Source organism: Erythrolamprus reginae, chromosome 2 (genome assembly GCF_031021105.1).
Source record: "Erythrolamprus reginae isolate rEryReg1 chromosome 2, rEryReg1.hap1, whole genome shotgun sequence".
NCBI classification, from domain to species: Eukaryota; Metazoa; Chordata; class Lepidosauria; order Squamata; family Dipsadidae; genus Erythrolamprus; species Erythrolamprus reginae.
In genome coordinates this window covers 137,149,802-137,165,833 of record NC_091951.1, presented here as the reverse complement: position 1 = coordinate 137,165,833, position 16,032 = coordinate 137,149,802, and the positions used below count along the sequence as shown (strand labels likewise).

The following is a 16,032-nucleotide window of genomic DNA, read 5'->3' as shown; positions in this document are numbered from 1 at the left end:
GGTCTACTGATTTGGTTATGGTGTTGAAAAATGATATGAGATTGGTTTGGCATGATTTCTTTCTGACAAATCCATGTTGGCTGTTAGTTATTATCTTGTTTGTTTCTAGGTAGTGGCAAAGCTGTTTTCTGATTTTTTTCAGGTATAGAAGTGAGACTGATTGGTCTGTAGTTTGCATGGATCTGTCTTTTTTCCTTTTTTGTGGATGGGGACAACATCGGCTTGTTGGACTGCAGTCTTCTGGTTTCCAGGACAACGCTTTAATTTCTATATCTTTAATTTCTATTAATTTCTATGCTTTAATTTTTGGCTGTTTTCCAGATCCAAGGAACTCTCTCTAAATCAGGGGTGTCGAACTCACATAGTCTCGGTGACATCAGGCGACATATCGAGACTTTTTCCCTCTTTGCTAAACTGAGTTTGGGCATGGGCAGCCCATGACACATTCAGCCTGTGGATCAGTAGTTTGACAGCCCTGCTCTAAATGTTTTAGCCATTTTAGCCAGGGAAAATTTCTGTCCGGTGTTAATTGAAATTGAATGATAATTCCTTGGTTATTTTGTCCTAATTTATTAGCTTTATAAAACATTTATGCAACAACTTTTTGCATAATAGCCACAGATATCTATTTCACATTTACTGTTTTTGTTTTTTGTTTTAAAAAGTGATCATTAAATAGATGGCTTCCCTGAGCATTTGAAATTGTACTCTTACACACATTCTCATTTTTCCCCATCTTTACTCCATGTATTTTGTGGGTAAATTCATATGTGATCATGAAAAATTATTTATTCATTTATAATTTAGATTTCTGAGACTACCCCATTCAGCAGTGACTGGGCAGCATTAATCTGAATATGTAGATATTGCAGCCTCAGAATTTATTTCTTAATCTGTAATATAGGGATACTTTACAGAACAGTGTAAAGTTTAAGGACATAATAAATCTAGAAATGTTTTAGCAATGCATATTGTCGTTTTTACTAGAGACTTAGTGTTCTTACAAAACCTTTTTTAATCTTCAGTGCGTTGATAGAATGTTTTTATCAAACAAAGATTTTTAAAAGGAGAAAGTAAATGGCATTGATTAATACTGTTGATCAGCCTTGTTCTTTTTAATAGTTACCGGTATGTTCTTTTTTGAAAGCCAATTATTTGCCTTCACTTTGTTGAGATCTTGTTCAAAGAACAGTTTGGAGCCACGGCCAGGAGAGATTTTATAGTTGTGGTATATGTTAATTATTCTGTTCCTGAGCAAAGAGACTCTACTCATAGACACTTATGTCCTAATCACCTTCGGAATGAATACTGCAAAGTGCTTTTATGGTTTTGTTCTATCCTTGAAGAATATCTGGAAACTGCAGCAGGTGCAAGATGCAATAGCAATAGCTCTTAGACTTATATACGGCTTTACAGTGCTTTAGACCCCTTTCTAAGTATTTTACACAGTCAGCCTATTGCCCCAAACAGTCTGGGTCCTGATTTTACCACCTCAAAAGGATGGGAGGCTGAGACAACCTTGAGCCTGGTGAGATTCGACCTGCCAAACTGCTGGCAGCCGGTGATCAGTAGAAGTCACCTGCAGTACTTTGCGAAGCTGGGGTACCTGGGGCCTGCGTGTGACATATTTGGCCTGCAGGCCACCAGTTTGATACCCCTGGTCTAGGCAGTTAGTTATTCCATTTCTTTGTCCATCTTTCCACAAGTCAGGTAAGGTGATCTCTTTATGTCAGCTTCTTGATTGATGCTTACTTCATCTCTACTCAATGCACTAGTTACAAGTGTGCTTGTGAGTTCATTTTGGGTGGTTGTAGTTACTCAAAAAGCCCTGAATGTGATGAGTTTGGGTAATTTGAGGGATTTTCTCTCCCTGATTGTGTCTATCCATTCCGTCAGATCCAACAAGACATTATTAAAGAATGTCATTTGGTGGAATTGAGAAGAGACTTTTTTCTGTCATTGTAGTCATTCTTCGGAACATCATTTCCTGGGGATTAGATTACTCCCAAACCTGATTGCTTTTCATAAAGCTTTGAAGACCAGATTGTGCCATGGCACGTGGAGTCAGAATTTGGGACAGAGTCTGTTGAATGGTTATGAGAATGGTTCAGATGGGTTTTTTACCATGGCTTCCGGTTACATATTTATTGGTGGTTGTATTTTTCTCTCCTCCCAGAATATTGAATGAACAGCTTTATAGACATAAACAGATAGTGTTGTGTGTGGGGGGGGGGGGGGGGTTTGTATGTGTGTGTGTGTGTGTATAAAAACGTATCATTAAACCCTTACCACATCTTTTGTTATTATTAAGCTGCCCAACACAGCTAGTAAGACTTGGTAGAGCATAGAGCATGGTGAGTCGAGGTGGTGCAGTGTGTAGAATGCAGTACTGCAGGCTACTAAAGATGTCTGCTAGATCTGTAGGTCAGCGGTTCAGATCTCATCACTGGCTCAAGGTTGACTCAGCCTTCCATCCTTCCGAGGTGGGTAAAATGAGGTCCCGGATTATGGGGGCAATATGCTGGCTCTGTTAAAAAGTGCTATTGCTAACATGTTGTAAGCCGCCCTGGGTCTAAGGAGAAGGGCAGCATAAAAAATTGAATAAACTAAATGAATGACTGACTGACTGATTGATTACAGTATGGAAAAGAAAATGCCACACACACCCCAAACCAATACAAAATCCCAATATCCAGAGACCTAAGCAGAAATTTTCAGAATTAAATTTTGAACAACCATCCATTTGCTTCAAGGAAAAAACAAAATCTGGAAGCAGATAAAATAACAGGCATGCATTAATTGTTTATGATGCTTTGCAATTAATATTTGGTCTGCTTGATTCGTGCAGCAGCATAGAAGAAAACCTTAGTTTTTCACCAACATAGAGCTATTTTCACGATGACGTAGTTGAAAGCTCTGGCTTACACAAAATGGGTTTTTCTATGCAGAAGGAGCAATAGTATTTGATATTTAGAAACGGCAATGTTAACCTGATAAGTGAGAAGTCAACATAATAACAAACGTCTAGGAATTCACATCCATTGCATCTTAACATGGCAAAATGATTCGGCCTAGGAATCCCTAGTGAGCTACTAACCCTTTGTCTAACTTTCCGCTTTTTTCTCAGCATTGCAGCTTCCCTTAGCCAACGATGGTAGCAGCCGTTCCCCCTCTTTGGAAAACTCACCCCAACATCACACACAGCCATCACGCCCTCGAAATATCCTGGGTCTTCCTCCACAGCCACCATTTCTCATGCACAGGAGCATGGAGAGGTAAGCACAGTTGAAGCAAAGTAGCCACGTGGTGGTAGAACCCTCGCTTAATTGTTCCCATGTTTTAAAGAACTTTTGATAGGGTTGATATTCCTGGAGGGGTCTGTAATATGGTAAATGATCTAGCTTTACTAGATAAATGGTCAAAGCAAAGGAAACTGCAGTTTAATGTTTCCAAATGTAAAATAATGCACTTGGGGAAAAGGAATCCTCAATCTGAGTATTGCATTGGCAGTTCTGTGTTAGCAAAACTTCAGAAGAGAAGGATTTAGGGGTAGTGATTTCTGACAGTCTCAAAATGGGTGAGCAGTGTGGTCGGGCGGTAGGAAAAGCAAGTAGGATGCTTGGCTGCATAGCTAGAGGTATAACAAGCAGGAAGAGGGAGATTGTGATCCCCTTATATAGAGCACTGGTGAGACCACATTTGGAGTACTGTGTTCAGTTCTGGAGACCTCACCTACAAAAAGATATTGACAAAATTGAACGGGTCCAAAGACGGGCTGCAAAAATGGTGGAAGGTCTTAAGTATAAAACGTATCAGGAAAGACTTAATGAACTCAATCTGTATAGTCTGGAGGACAGAAGGAAAAGGGGGGACATGATCGAAACATTTAAATATGTTAAAAGGTTAAATAAGGTTCAGGAGGGAAGTGTATTTAATAGGAAAGTGAACACAAGAACAAGGGGACACAATCTGAAGTTAGTTGGAAAGATCAAAGGCAACATGAGAAAATATTATTTTACTGAAAGAGTGGTAGATCCTTGGAACAAACTTCCAGCAGACGTGGTTGGTAAATCCACAGTAACCAAATTTAAACATGCCTGGGATAAACATATATCCATTGTAAGATAAAATACAGGAAATAGTATAAGGGCAGACTAGATGGACCATGAGATCTTTTTCTGCCGTCAGTCTTCTATGTTTTTATGTTTCTATGTTTGTCCCACAGTTTCTGGGCTTATATTCAGACTAGGGGAAGGCAGTTTACTAAGTAAGGAGGGGGAGGAAAGCTGTTTATAGCACAGCTTTTATATTGCTTTAATGTGGGTATCAGCAACCTGCGGCTCCGGAGCCACTTGTAGCTCTTTGGGTCCTCTGCTGTGCCTCCCTGTCCCATCACTGGCTGACCTCGCCCTCCCCTCCCTGTCACTCCCCCCCTGACCTGAGTAGGTGAGTGGGGGGTGGAGAAGTTGTCGGGGCTGATCCTCCGGTGCCTCACTCTTGCTGGAGCTTCTTCCAGCCCTTGTTGGTGCTGGGCATACCTCAGTTGTTTGGGAGACACGCAACCTGCTCTTTGCCCCAAGACACCGCCCTGACCATGACCGCTGTCGGCCTCACTGACATAAGAGCTGGTGGGGTGGGAATGGGATGGGATGGGATGTGGGAAGATGGAATGCCAGAAAGAGGGGTCTGGCCCCGCCAACCTCACATGCCTACCCCGGGGGTCAGGAAAGCTGAGGCTGGACTAAGCTGGCAAGCTGTCCTTGGGGCTCTTCGCTCTCCTTTTCTTTCCTTTTGGAAGCCCATGTTCCTTTGGTAATATTATTTTGGGAAATGTTTTGCCGTTGTCCTCTTCCTAGGATTGAAATGATTTTGTTTTATATTTTGCTGCAGTCATTACTGACTCCTTGTGTCTTAGATCAGGAGTAGGCAAAGTTGGCTCTTCTGTGACTTGTGGACTTCAACTCCCAGAATTCCTGAGCCAGTCATGCTAGCTCAGGAATTTTGGGAGTTGAAGTCCACATGTCATAGAACAGTGTTTCCCAACCTTGGCAACTTGAAGATATCTGGACTTCAACTCCCAGAATTCCGCAGCCAGTGAATGCTGGCTGTGGGTTTCTGGGAGTTGAAGTCCAGATATCTTCCAAGTTGCCAAGGTTGGGAAACACTGTCATAGAAGACCCAACTTTACCTCCCCTTGTCTTAGATACTTACCACTCATAAATGAGATTACAACTAAACAGGTCATTACAAAACATGTGCCGAGTGGCATGCATGTGTATTGATTGGATAGTTTGTACTGTGGGTTTTATAACTGGGGTTTTATTGTTTTCATATTTATATTTGACTTCTTTTATTATTGTAATTTGTATTTTTATATTGTTGTAAGCCGCCCTGAGTTCCATGGGGATTGGGTGGCATAGAAGTCAAACAAACAAACCATTTCTTGCCATAGTCAGAATGCCATCATAGTAAAGTGTACTGTAAGGACTTATATTGGGCAGAATGTAAAAAGCAGATCTTTCACATTCATCTTAACATATTTTCAATAAATGGTAGTATTTTTCCTATTTGGTGTAATATTTGTATTAGGCCCCAGGAAATTTAAAAGCATCTGTCCATGAAAGGGCGTGCCAGTTTATTAACTAGGCCTGCTGCTCATTTTGCATTCTCCAGTTAAGTAAACATTCATGACAATCTGCATTCTTTTTTACAGCTGGCAATGATTTAGAGCGCTTGTTGTAGAACTGGCTGATTTTGTCAAGAGGATTAAATGCAAAACTACTTATTATTCTTTGTAGAATTTCCGTTCTTTACATACTTATTCAGAGACTGTTACTGAGCATGGGAGCTTCATAACAGGGCTGTGTATACTCTTCTTCATAGTATCTGTTCCTGCAGGTTTGTTCCTGTGTGTTGATAAGTTCCATGTCAAGGATACAAGCTTCCATAAGCTCTTTAGCTTTTCTTTCTCTCCTTTCCTAGCATGGAAATTGATCAAAAACTGCAGGAGATCATGAAGCAAACCGGTTATTTGACCATCGGAGGCCAGGTAAGTTGACTTCATCTACCCCTGCTCCAGACAAAGTATTCCAGCCCAGTATCTGATTAAAGCGGATCGCATTTGAGGTCAGAAAATCGTGATAAGGAATTTCATAGTCTGACCTAATGTGGCACAACCTGCATTCCTGGATATAGGATTTGTGGGTGGTCCATCTTATTCTTTTTATTGCATTTCATAAAGTATATTTTTCAAGTTAATATTTAGCTCTCAGACAGGCATTTCAAAGTTCTGCTGTGAATTTCCACTTTAGATTGGCAAGTTAATGTGGCTTTATAAAGGATATTTAATAGGAAGAGATAAGAGATGTGGTAGATTAAAATACTTTGCAGCCTAACAACACTTGACTGCACTAAAGGTTGCCATAAAACCGCCTTCCTTTTTCCAGTCTTCATTATATTAATACTTGCTTGTGTCTAAGTTATATGTCCTAATTTCCCACAGAGATATCAAGCTGAAATCCATGACCTAGAAAACCTTGGTGAGATTGGGAGTGGGACGTGTGGACAAGTGTGGAAAATGCGCTTCAAGAAGACAGGACACATCATCGCTGTGAAGGTGAGGTAGATATACTTGAGTTTGGAAACTCAAAACTCTTGAAACACCAAACTCTTAAAAGAATAAGAAGTCAGGATTGAAATGGCAGGAATTTACTCACTTTGAATATCGCTGTATGATTGTATTGTATGATTGTTTTTATTTTTGAGACAGGAGAGATAAGTATCTTTTTGAGATAGAAAATAGTGATGATCATTGGGCAAATTTATTTATTTATTTATTTATTCATTCATTCTATTTTATTTTATTGGATTTATATGCCGCCCCTCTCCGAGGACTCGGGGCGGCTCACAGCATGTACAGAAAAACAGGAAACAATAATAACAATCCAATTATGCCTTAAAAAACAGTCTTAAAATTCTAATTAAAAACTATCAATATCATTCATTCAGCAGTCAAACTAAGCATTCATCGGTCAGGGGGGACGGTCTAAGGAACCACAGGCCTGGTTACAAAGACGAGTTTTTAAACTTTTTCGGAAGGCAAGGAGGGTGGGGGCAGTATGAATCTCTGGGGGGAGCTGATTCCAGAGGGCTGGGCCCCCCACAGAGAAGGCTCTTCCCCTAGGTCCCGCCAGCCGACATTGTTTGGTCAATGGGGCCCTAAGGAGACCAACTCTGTGGGACCTCACCGATCGCTGGGATTCGTGCGGCAGAAGGCGGTCTCGGAGATAATCTGGTCCTATGCCATGTAGGGCTTTATAAGTCATAACCAACACTTTGAATTGTGTCCGGAAACAAATTGGTAGCCAATGCAGTCCGCGGAGTGATGGTGAGATATGCTTCCCTCATGAGGGAAGGCATGTACAGCACATCTCTTTAAAAAAAAAAAAAAGTTTTTATCAGCCCTCCATGCTCAGGTGTGCCCCATTCTTTTTTCCTCCCCTTAGCAAATGCGTCGTTCTGGTAACAAAGAAGAGAACAAAAGGATCCTAATGGACCTGGATGTGGTGCTGAAGAGTCATGACTGTCCCTATATTGTTCAGTGCTTTGGGACTTTCATCACAAATGTAAGTGAACCCAGTATTTCCGTCTACTCTATTTTTAAAATGCAATATGATTCACTTGATCAAGGTCTCCCTTCATCTCTCCTCCCTTTCTTGTCCATAGACTGATGTCTTTATAGCCATGGAGCTAATGGGCACCTGTGCAGAGAAGCTGAAGAAACGCATTCAAGGACCCATCCCCGAGAGAATCTTGGGGAAGATGACTGTGGCGGTGAGTGTCAAATAATTTCTGGTAAGGTGGACCTCAAATAAACATGTATATGCTGCTTGCAAATGTAAGTGCAGGGGTTTGGAAAAAAATATGTACAGATCTTTCCTTCTAGATTTTAAATTGTTAAAACTGTTTTGTTCCTCCTAATGATCCCCATGAACAGTAATACCTCATCTTACGAACCTAATTGGTTCCGGAAGTACGTTCGTAAGGCAAAACGTTCGTAAGACGAAACATTGTTTCCCATAGGAAACAATGTAAAAGCGATTAATCTGACGTCTTCGTGACGTCAAAGCTCCGCCTATGGAATTCCCTATTGGGATTCCCCACCTTCTTTCTAGCCTCCAGATCGGCCAAAAACGCCACCACCGATCGCAAAAACGGCGCTCCGCTGAGTGGCGGCGCCCGGCTGTAACCTTCTGAAACAGCCAGGCGCTTCTTGGCGGCCTCTCGAACCCGAACCCGAACTTCCGGGTTCGGCATTCAGGAGAACGCTGAGAAGCCCCCCGGCTGTTTTAAAAGGTGACAGCCGGGCGGTGGCACCCAGCAGACCGCCATTTTGCGATCTGCGGTGGGTTCGTAAGCCGAAAATAGTTCGTAAGAAGAGGCAAAAAATTTCCGAACCCTGGGTTCGTATCACAAGGGGTTCGTATCATGAGGTACCACTGTATATTCCTTTGGAATTTAAATTATTTGTTGGTGTGTGTGTGTGTGTGTGTGTGTGTGAATGAATGTGCATATGCTATACACACCGTGAAGGCTGTATGAGCAGCTTAGAGGAAGTGATTAATGAGTTGCAATATGGAAGTTGACAACTTAAAAGGTCAACCTAACATTCAGGGTGGGTGTGTAACTGGTTTTACCACAATTAAGTCTGTTCCAATTTTCAGGCTACAGTTGACTATTTGAATGAGTATTATTTAATCAGAATAAAACTGAATAAAATCAGTGTCAAAGGAGACTTTGACATTTATTTTGTGATGTACGTGGATAAAAAGATTATGCTATAATTTGTACATTAAGTTATGTAACTGAAACTCTGTATTCTGCATAAATCACGTAATCTTCCAAGTGAGTGACTAACTTTTGCTTTCCAAGTAGCAAATGTCTTCATAGAAATTAAATTTTGCTAATCCTAAAAAAAATAAAATGCAAACATTACTTTTCTTACAGTGAGTCATTTCTTCGGCACTGATTTTTGTATTCTTTTTCTTCTCCCTAGATTGTGAAAGCCCTCTATTATTTGAAAGAGAAGCATGGTGTCATTCATAGAGATGTGAAGCCTTCCAATATTTTGTTGGATGAGAGGGGGCAAATCAAGTTGTGTGACTTTGGGATCAGTGGGAGGCTGGTAGATTCAAAAGCCAAAACCCGGAGTGCTGGTTGTGCAGCGTATATGGCGGTAAGGACTAGAGAAGTGTTTAGGGAATATCTTCAGGGATCTTGCTGTAATTTTGCAATCTTATTACAGTGTGCCCAATTTGTTTGTCGTATCAATTCCTTAATAGGCTTTCTTTTCAACAGTATTCTGGGCCAAGCCCATTTCAATCAGAGTTGAGATTCACATAATTGACCTACCGGTATGCCCAGCATTGAAAATGTGAGCGTGCGCCTTCTGCGCATGCGTGTGACCTTCTGTATGTGCACTTTGCTCAGATGCAGGGCTTGAAAACGTGTCTAAATAGGATGGCATAGTGCCTGGGTTGGCAGGTCTACCCTCAGGTCTCTACTACTGGTTCGCCCAAACAGATCCAAACCGGCTGAATACCACCACTGGTTTCGATTATACCAGTGTATCTCTGCCTGAGGATGTCCTCTTGGAATCAGAATCACCCATCTGGTGTGTGATTCACAGCACATCTATATAGAGCTGCCATTAGAATGTGACCTAAGGTTTCGAAAGTGTACTGTACTATCACGCAAATGTAGCTCCATTGTTTATTTTGTTCCTATAATTGAGGGTTTTTTTCCCAAGTGCAGGTAAGAAATTAGCAATCAGTTCTTTTAATGGCTTTTTCTCTTTTCTTTTTGGTTCTTAGCCTGAAAGAATAGATCCCCCTGATCCCTCAAAACCCGATTATGATATCCGTGCAGATGTGTGGAGCCTGGGCATTTCCCTGGTAAGTTAAACTCTCTGGACTGTATTTTTGATAAGGAGAATGGGCAATTTGCAGGCTGCCCGCATTCCTCAAAGGTCTTCTCTGTAGCCCATGTAGACACCAGAGCTCTTGAATTAAGCTTTGCTAGATTCTCAGCATGCTTAAATCGTTTTTCATGTGTGCTCTTGTTATTATTTAGTAGATGATAGCCATGTTTAGACTGCTTTATTTTTTCTCTTTCTAAAGTGAAGAATGCAAAAGCAAAGTTTAAAGTATCTTAGAGGAAAGCTGAACTTAAGACTAACATTAAATAACACTTTTGTGATTTAGGATTATTGTGAGATTCAGTGATATTGTTCAGCCAGTTTGATGGAGGAGATGCCTTGGTTGTCGTGTGAAGAGGTCTGAAAGCAGCTTGCTTGGCATATAAGATATCCCAGTAAAACAGCAAATGATATTTTTAAAAAATACCTTATGAAACAATGAACTAAAACTGATCCTTTTGAATGATCCTGCAAGAAGAGGGTGGTATTTTTTGCTAACTTGTTTTAATTTTTAATACTTGACCTTCCTTCCTACTTCACATTCCAATGCAGGTTGAGTTAGCTACAGGGCAGTTTCCCTACAAGAACTGCAAAACAGATTTTGAGGTCCTCACCAAGGTTTTGCAGGAAGATCCTCCTCTTCTCCCAAATAACATGGGGTTTTCCGTGGATTTCCAGTCCTTTGTAAAAGACTGGTGAGTAAATTTGTCTCAGAAACAACTTACAGTGAGGAGTCAGTGAGGGAGGCAATGGTCAGCATTAATAATATGTAGAAAACGGGCCCATTCCAGCCTTATCAGGATCCGGGAAGTTTACATTCTCTGTCACAGTACTGCCCTTTGAAATAGTAACTCCTCAGAAGTTACTATTTGATGATGTTACTGAATGATGATGTTCTAAAAGCCCTCGAGGACTCTGCTGTGCTCCCAGGCCCAGGCCTTGGTGGTTGAGCCCCTGTAGATTGCTTTTTGTCATTATTTTTCTCTTCTGGACATCCATGTTAATTTTTATCGTTTCTCACTTGGTGTAAGTCCCCAATAATTGTTTGGAATAGAGCAAACTTAATTATGTATAATAAATCAATAGATCACTGACACACTTTTATTTGGTCAGTCTGGTTATTGTGCTTTTGTGAAAAGGTGCACTCAAACAACTTTGTCATTTTTCCATAAAATTAAATTAAGTCTGCATTGGTTGCCGATCAATTTCCGGTCACAATTCAAAGTGTTGGTTATGACCTATAAAGCCCTTCATGGCATCGGACCAGAATATCTCCAAGACCGCCTTCTGCTGCATGAATCCCAGCGACCGATTAGGTCCCACAGAGTTGGCCTTCTCTGGGTCCCGTCAACTAAACAATGTCGGTTGGCGGGCCCTAGGGGAAGAGCCTTCTCTGTGGCGGCCCTGACTCTCTGGAATCAGCTCCCCCCAGAGATTAGAACTGCCCCTACCCTCCTTGCCTTTCATAAACTCCTCAAAACCCACCTTGGCCGTCAGGCATGGGGGAACTGAGATATTTCCCCTGGGCCTATATAATTTATGTATGGTATGTTTGTTTGTATGTATGTCTGCTTTTTAAAAATATTTTAAATTGTAAATTATTAGATTTGTCATGAACTGTTTTATTGTGTTGTGAGCCGCCCTGAGTCTACGGAGAGGGGCGGCATACAAATCTAATAAACAAACAAACAAACAAACCAATCAATCAATCAATCAATCAATCAATCTCATCTCAGCCTTCCAGCTCACTTTGCACACATTTTGGGCCTTTCCATAACTTTCTGTTCTCTCTTCTCAATCTGTTCGTGGATCCTGTTCTTCCCCCTTGGCCTGTATCTTGTCTAATTGCAGAGTAAGGAGGGACTCCTTCATTCAGCTGAAAACTACAACCAGAGGGGAGATGTGGAAATTGGGCTGGGGCTGTGCCAGGATAATGATGGATTTCATTCTATTAACTACAAACTTAGAGGGGAATAACTTACATAAGTATGAAATATTGATGCTAAAGAACTATTGTTAAGCAAAATTCAGTTGGCAAATGTGGCTTGAATGTGTGTTTTTATTCTTCTAGCCTTACTAAAGATCACAGGAAGAGACCAAAGTACAACAAGCTACTTGTGAGTATATAACACTTCATGTGAATATGAATACAGTAGTGAATATGAATACAGTAGTGGCCAAAACTGGAAACCTTTTGGGAAAAGAGTATCTTTGAGGTTTGATGGCTAATAACACCCCCTTTTTGGAGTAGTACCGTAAAATTATAAAGCAATGGAAAGATAATTTAATCAAGAATGTAATGCAACAAAATATGTTAAAGTATCTGTATCCTATGAAAAGTTATAGCCAAATAATTGCTTAGATTGATATCAGGTAGCTTTCCTTCATCTGATTGTAGCCAATGGGCATGAGTGTTTAGAGCCAATCAGGTGTCGTCTTGTTTTGGCAATGAGCCAGTCAGATCACAGTAGAATTCAGTTATTAATGTCATGTATTGAAGCTGAAAAGAGGAAATTTCTCTGTGTTATATGATTGCTATCAACTTGGTTGGGATTTTTTGTGTTCTTCCATTTAGTGAGCTTGTAAAACATAATAAAATTTAAATAATGGTGCAAAGAGTTGACCAGTTTCCCAGAAAGCGATATAAAATAGTATTATTAAATGAACAAGGCTACAGTTATAAAGAATTTAGAAGAAAAAATGGTGTAAACTTAACAAAAGGTGACATTTCTAAGTTTTTGAAGAGGTATAAGGAGACTCAGTCACTACAAAACCACACTGGTAAATGCAGGAAAAGGTGCATAACAGCAAGTAATGGCAGAAGAATTAAAAGAAAGTGCCTATGTGACAGAAAAAAATTATATGGTTGTACACAAGAATGCAGTGTGAAGTTGAATGCAAGCACTGTTCAGCGCAAACTGTAGGAATTTGGCCTAAAATCTAGAATCCCACAAAAAAAGCCACTTTTGTCTCTCGGACAAATGTTGAAAAGACTAAACTGGGCTAAAGTCCATGTTACCTGGACAGAGAATATACAAATTTTATGGTAGTACTAAAAAAAAAAGTGGTGTTATTAGCCATAAACCTCAAAAATACTGTACATTTTTCCCAAAAGATTTTTACAATTTTGGCCACTGCTATATAGCTGGAATCAAGGTAGAAAAACCATGTCAGTAGGTCCGAAAGACACTAAAATCAAGAAAGAATTCTTTACTGGCCAGGTGTGATTGGACACACAAGGAATTTGTCTTGGTGCATACAGTCGCAGTGTACCTAAAAAGACAAGATACATTCGTTAAAAATCATAAGATACAACACTATTATTATTATTATTATTATTATTATTATTATTATTATTATTATTATTATTATTATTATTGCTACTGCTACTGCTACAAGCCGCCCCGAGTCTACGGAGAGGGGCGGCATACAAATCTAATTAATAATAATAATAATAATAATAATAATAATAATAATGCTACTACTACTATTTGCACACACATTCAGTTTCCTAAACCAGAGAAGTTCTATTGAGCTGATTTTTTAAATGACTGTCCATTTGTTTTTTTGCTTGTATTCAGCATCATTGTGGGTCTATTTGCATATTTTCAAGTTGTTTCTGACAAAGTTGGCCTTAGTTAACTATCTAGGCCAGTGATGGCGAACCTTTTTTTCCTCGGGTGCCAGAAAAGGGTGCACATGTGCTATTGCACATGCACAAGTGCCCACACCCATTATTCATGCCTGGGGGGGGGGGGAAGGGTGAAAACAGCTTGCCCTACCCCCCAGAGGCCCTCTGGAGACTGGAAATGGCCTGTTTCCCAACTTCTGGTGGTCCCAATAGGCTTGTGTTTTGCCCGTCCCAGGCTCCCAGGCTTCCCTCGAGCCAGGGGAGGGTAAAAATGCCCTCCCCTACTCTCCGGAGGCTCTCTGGAAGCCAAAGCCACCCTCCCAGAGCCTCTCTGTGAGCCAAAAATCAGCTGGTCAGCACACACACACGCACGTTGGAGTTGAGCTAGGGCAATTGCTCACGTACCAGCAGATATGGCTCTGCATGCCACCTCTGGCACCCGTGCCATAGCTTCACCATCACTGATCTAGGCCCCGCAGAATACTTGTCTAGATATCAGGAGGTTTCTCCCTCCCCCACCCCCCCAAGTCCTACTTAGAGTCCCTCTCTCAGCCTTTTAGGAACAGAAGGGGAAAAATTGCATTGCATCTCCTTGCTTACAGGAACACAACTTCATCAAGCGTTACGAGACACTGGAAGTGGATGTGGCATCCTGGTTCAAAGATGTCATGGCGAAGACCGAGTCGCCCCGCACGAGCAGCATCCTCAGCCAGCATCACCTGCCCTTCTTCACCAGGTAGCCATGTCGTGTGGCTGCTGTGTCAGAGAAGGGGGTCCTGGGCTGCCAGATCTTAAAAGAGAGAGAGCACCACGACAAGCACCAGCCTTCACTAGAACAACTCTCCAGTGGCATGCATTATTTGCTTCACCTGCTCAGTCACCCGTGACCATTTTGTCTCCTTCAGTATTGCCAGGAAGAGATGGGTCCTAGGTCTGGTCTTCCTGGAATGGGGCTAAGTTTCAGGGCCTTTGGCATTCCAGGCACCGCACCCAGACAGCTCAGATGTACAACGCTTTGGACGAGAAAGGACTTCTTCAGCCTCTGCTTGTATGTTTCTGGGATTTGAGCATCCGCCATTGGGGTTGCCACCAGTGACAGCGTTGCTCCCTGCTTGTCTCTGTCTGTCTCTCTCTCTCTCTACTGTGACCAGAGGCTTGAGGATATGCAACAATGACGCTTGCTCACGTACTGTAAACAGACACAAAACACAAAAAAAAGGAAAATAGAAAAGATATTTTTTTTACAAGTTATTTATTAAGTTTGGACTTCTGGTGCTGTGGGCTGCCTGCTGCCCCTGTTCACCGGTCTCTGCGTTATTACGTGTCCTTTATTTGTTTGATTTTTTTTTCCTCTGTGTTTTTGGATTTGTATTTGCTAAAGAAAAACGGGGGCTGGGATAGAGGAATTGGCTGCTGCTTTTGATGCTGAGCTTAGCAGTTGCAGTTGTCTTGGTTTTGTTTGTTCCTAGGGCTTGCGGGTGGGGTTTCTTCCTTGGAAAGGAAATGCGTGCTAGATTCTTGCCCAAGAGTTACTCAGTTAAAGTAAAAAAATTCCCCCTCTTTGGTTCTTTTTGATCTCAGGGTTCCTCTTTTGAGTGTGAACAAAGTTTTGTCATTGGTGTTTTATTACCAAAGTGCATGTTTGGTGCTAGGATAAATGCTTCTTCATTTTCTTCCAGTATTTAAGAAAAGGAAAAGCAGAACTTAAAGATAATCCTGGCATCAATAAAGCCATTAAAAAGAGAATCATCCCAAATTATCTCTATCTTAAGAGATTCTTAAAAAAACAAAGACAAAAGAACAACATTTGATAGCCACCAATCTATGGCTTCTGATCTGTTGGGGACTGGATTGGTTTAGCGTCTTAACTAGGAGCAACGATGTATTTCCAATTGAGGAGCAATCCGTTTGCTCCGTGAGATCACAGGCTTGGGAGAGCAGCATCTGCATGGATGCTCAATCTGCAAGCATAGATGTGGTCCTAAACAAGGGAGGTGCAGTAAACGGAGGAAGTGCCATTCTCTTTTATTTCAGAATCAAGCTTCTTTTTTTGTAACGCTTTCCCAAAGGATAAAAGAAAGAAGAGACGGGATTCAGTCATTTAAAAATCCAAAGGCACCTTTTAAACTGGCCAACACTAACAAGTTGATGGAGGCATGCCAGAGGAACCAAGGTGTCTCGATCACTAATGTTGTTTTGTAATTAGCAGGCAGTTGGAGCCATCTGAAACCTAGGGAGTGAAAGTTAGCCAGAGTGTTTTGGAAGTGAGGCAGGAAGTTATTTTCAAGCAGTTCCAAATTGTATCTTTTCCAAGGTTCTGGGGCTGATACACAACTTGAACCTCTAAAGGTTGTCTTGTAGATGAGGCTTCTTCCTGCTTTCTCCTACTAGCAAAAGTATTGTGGCAGAGGGGAGGGCAGAAAAG

The 16,032-nt window shown here is 41.2% G+C and overlaps 1 protein-coding gene across 2 annotated transcripts in view; it reads left to right on the top strand.

The window, feature by feature from the left end:
- MAP2K7 (mitogen-activated protein kinase kinase 7) overlaps window positions 1–14,838 on the top strand; it is a 38,131-nt gene extending 23,293 nt beyond the window's left edge. For both annotated transcript variants that reach the window (XM_070739564.1, XM_070739562.1), the window contains 10 exons: window positions 3,128–3,275; window positions 5,983–6,049; window positions 6,503–6,616; window positions 7,506–7,625; window positions 7,726–7,833; window positions 9,056–9,235; window positions 9,873–9,953; window positions 10,529–10,671; window positions 12,048–12,093; window positions 14,210–14,838. In XM_070739564.1, the coding sequence (XP_070595665.1) occupies window positions 3,128–3,275; window positions 5,983–6,049; window positions 6,503–6,616; window positions 7,506–7,625; window positions 7,726–7,833; window positions 9,056–9,235; window positions 9,873–9,953; window positions 10,529–10,671; window positions 12,048–12,093; window positions 14,210–14,347 (1,145 nt within the window). In that variant the 3' untranslated portion in view covers window positions 14,348–14,838. The remainder of the gene's footprint in view (window positions 1–3,127; window positions 3,276–5,982; window positions 6,050–6,502; window positions 6,617–7,505; window positions 7,626–7,725; window positions 7,834–9,055; window positions 9,236–9,872; window positions 9,954–10,528; window positions 10,672–12,047; window positions 12,094–14,209) is intronic.
- The last annotated feature ends 1,194 nt before the right edge of the window (window positions 14,839–16,032 follow it).